The 3,184-nt window shown below is 39.6% G+C and overlaps 1 protein-coding gene across 1 annotated transcript; it reads right to left on the bottom strand.

The window, feature by feature from the left end:
- Nucleotides 1-623: 623 nt before the first annotated feature.
- LOC147486502 (uncharacterized) lies at nucleotides 624-1,644 on the bottom strand. Its single transcript, XM_086573756.1, has 3 exons — nucleotides 1,544-1,644; nucleotides 1,288-1,407; nucleotides 624-989 (listed from the first exon to the last, which is right to left on the bottom strand). Exons 1-3 carry the CDS (start codon nucleotides 1,571-1,573, stop codon nucleotides 624-626), a joined length of 516 nt encoding a protein of 171 aa, XP_086429882.1. The 5' UTR covers nucleotides 1,574-1,644.
- Between the last annotated feature and the right edge of the window lie 1,540 nt (nucleotides 1,645-3,184).

Raw genomic sequence — 3,184 nt, 5'->3', positions numbered from 1 at the left:
ATCTTTCAAAATTACCAGTTCATCGCGAACTGGTATAGGAAGAGCAACATGATCTTTACCTTCCAAAATCTTATCAACTGATATGCGTGCATTGTTTGGCCCTAAGGGAACATTGTGCAACTTAGTCTCTGGTCCAAGCTCCATGTAAACCTTACCCTTAGCAACAATATTGGACTTGGAACCCACAACCAAACTGCAACTCAGGTCCTAATTGTATACATAGTTTTTAGTAATTAACAATATGGAAATAACGAAGTGGATTAGAAGACTGTGTGCTAATCACATTCAGAACCTATCTATTATATTAAGTAAAATGTGATACTGCAAGGATTGTGACAACGATACCTTTCCAAGAGGAAGCATAGGATTTGGAAGTGGGGAATGACTTGTTCCTTAGCATGTACCTTCATAAAATCAGGTTCTGAGTTTGTTTCCAACAGACGACTCTTCTCTTCCTTGTTCTTCGGCTATATATGTTAGAGAATATTTACAAAATAAAAACGAAATAGGAAACAAAAAACACCCAATTCTAAAGTAGTGTAAACAATATTTAAAAGCTTACTTTACGCTTGCTATGTGCACCACCTAAAGGGGGGATATGGTCTCTATTGTCACTTTTTTGGCTATTGAAGCAATTTTTTCCGGCAGGGAGAAGTGAGGCGATCATTAAATTTTGCTTCTAACTCCTTGTATTTATTCTTCAATTCTTTTCTTTTTTTCCGTTCTTCCTTTCCCTTTTCTTCTGCCTTTTTTCTTTTTTGTTCTTCCTTTTTTCTTTTTTCCTCTTCCTCGTGAGCTTTCGACTCCAATGCACGCACATGTTTCTTAGATCCACGCTTTATTAGGCGAAAGTATTGTGTGGGGGTGACTCCATCTCCTACGCCTCTAACACGACCACCGTGTTCCGGAGTACCCAATGCCAGAGTGGGTACGTCTTTAGTACCCTCAACCTCTAAAGTTCCTTCATTGACCTGCGTTTGATAATCATCCTACAAGATAATGAGATTGTGGATGTAGACTTATCAGTCACCCAAAACCACAGAAGCAAAAAACAGTGCAAGATTTGAATTAATAAGAGGGTTGGTCACAACCATAATCTACACCTTGTTTATTGTTTCCTTTGTATGATAAGCTAAGCAACATGATCCAATATAGAAAGTAAAACAAGAGAAGCAAATCATCACCTTGGTCAATGTGGCACCTTTATTGCCTCTATATTGTAACCTTATTATTACTATTAATATAACATTCACACTATAATAGGAAGTATACTAGACTGAAACGTACTATTCTCTCTGCAACTTCCTTGGTAGCATCATTTGCATAGTTACCATCTTTGTCTTGGAGGGAAAGTTGCCACCCATAAGACCTGTCCTTTCCAATAAATGATGCGCCCTCCTCTTGTCTCTGTTTTAAAGTATATAGCATATCAAATAATAACAAATTAGAGGAATGCTATATTACATAAATAATAAAAAATTAAAGGAATGCTATATTACAAATCAAATAACAAATTAGAGGAATGCTATATACATTTACTTACCTTTTTCTCCACGTGATTAGCAATACTCATCCTGCCTGTTCGGTGGTTAAACTTCTTTTGCTTTCGCCGCGTAGATTGCACTTCGCTAAGATTCTTACAAATTAAAAAATAAAAATAAAAATAAATATGTGTTATGTACTAGAGCTGTTTAAACCATTTCTTGAGATAATACTTTAGCTGGAAGTAGTTTTGAATGAGAAAAACATTCCTATATACCCTTAAAGTGATTAACTCAATAAGATAACTCGTACGTCTATAGGAACAATTACTGATATGGGATTGTAAAATGGCAGTGGGTTATACACTCAGAAAACCTCAATATCTAGCAGACATCCCAAAAAACCTCAAGGTAATAACGTAGTGAAATACATGAATGCGGTACAGATGCAAATAAAGAGAACAAGCATAACAGCCTAACGTGAATGCGGACGATAGCTTTCTTGTTCTCTCTCGTCCCCTAGTAGCTAGTTTTGAGTTCCCTTCCTCTAGTAGCTAGGCTGCTTCTAGTAGCTAGATTGTTGCAGTTTGGCAGTGCGGTGGGACGATGTGATACTCAATTATTCCCCTGTACTGGTACTCTTTCCCCGATCGAACAGGGGAGCAGGACTAGATAATGACAAATATGAAGATAGAGGGAAAGAGAACGGATCCCGCGCATATTAATAGCGAACACATAGCCAACTAGAGCAAAGTACCTAGCTGCTTTGTACTTTAGCTTCCATGCTTGCTTCTCATCTGATGGAAGAGTACCGTCAATAAGGTACTGCTTCAGGGGGTCCATCCAACTTCGGCTGCTTTGCTTAGGCTGTTTGGGGGCCATAGTCATCTCTGGAGGCCCGATCTTTGGGTAGCTCCTTATATTGGGGATACTACGAGCTTCATTAGTTCCCAACATGGAGACCACGTGAAGGCAAAGGCATCGGCGTGCCTATTGTCAAGTCGGGGAAGCTGGAATATCCCTGAACTATTGGAAGTGGGTAGAGAGGCCCTTGATCCGGTCAAGGTGGGTAGCCATTCGTTTGTCCTTATCTGCCCCAATTTTGTTAACAATGGTGGGAGTCACTAAAGACAGGTTAGACTTCGAGATGCCGAGCTCGAGCCATGTTAAGCCCGAAGACTTTGTAATTACTCGATCGTGTGTGTGCCTAGAAGTAAGGCCTAAGCTTCTTAGCTGAGAACACTAATGCGAGGGATCTCTTTTCGATCTAGGAGTACCTCGTCTCTGCGTCGGCGAGTTCGGTGACAAAGTACACCGGCTTCTATACTCGTATTCAACTTCGGATGAGAACTCGAAATGGGCGGTCGAGAAGCAGACAAGTAAAGACCAAGGACTCAAGCTTTGCCATATCAAAGAATAATATACAAGGTATCATTCAAGTACAATTGAAAACCACCATGTTGCAGTGCATGCAAGGTTTTTGGGCATACGGACCTAAACTGCCCAAAAAAACCAAGTCCAGCAATGACTAGGAATAGAGTTTGGCTTAAAAAATAAAACAAAGCTGAAACTACAATCATAGTGTCGGGAGGAGAGGCTGAGAGTGAAAAACCAAATCTAGAAACAGAATGCTTCTAATCCTTTTTGTCCAATCCAATTTTCTTTTTAAGGTGCCATTGATAGAACTTTTCTTCTTGCTATGC

Source organism: Coptis chinensis, chromosome 7 (genome assembly GCF_015680905.1).
Source record: "Coptis chinensis isolate HL-2020 chromosome 7, ASM1568090v1, whole genome shotgun sequence".
In the NCBI taxonomy this organism is placed as follows: Eukaryota; Viridiplantae; Streptophyta; class Magnoliopsida; order Ranunculales; family Ranunculaceae; genus Coptis; species Coptis chinensis.
The sequence above is the reverse complement of the archived record's forward strand: the minus strand, read 5'-3'. Positions and strand labels throughout refer to the sequence as shown.

What these genes read in the sequence shown, in the direction of transcription:
- LOC147486502 (XM_086573756.1), bottom strand. Translation starts at nt 1,573, where the DNA reads ATGAGTATTGCTAATCACGTGGAGAAAAAG. An exon ending in CTAATCACGTGGAGAAAAAG is followed by an intron (nt 1,408 to 1,543) that starts GTAAGTAAATGT and finishes ACTTTAAAACAG; the next exon opens with AGACAAGAGGAGGGCGCATC. An exon ending in AGGAAGTTGCAGAGAGAATA is followed by an intron (nt 990 to 1,287) that starts GTACGTTTCAGT and finishes ATTATCTTGTAG; the next exon opens with GATGATTATCAAACGCAGGT.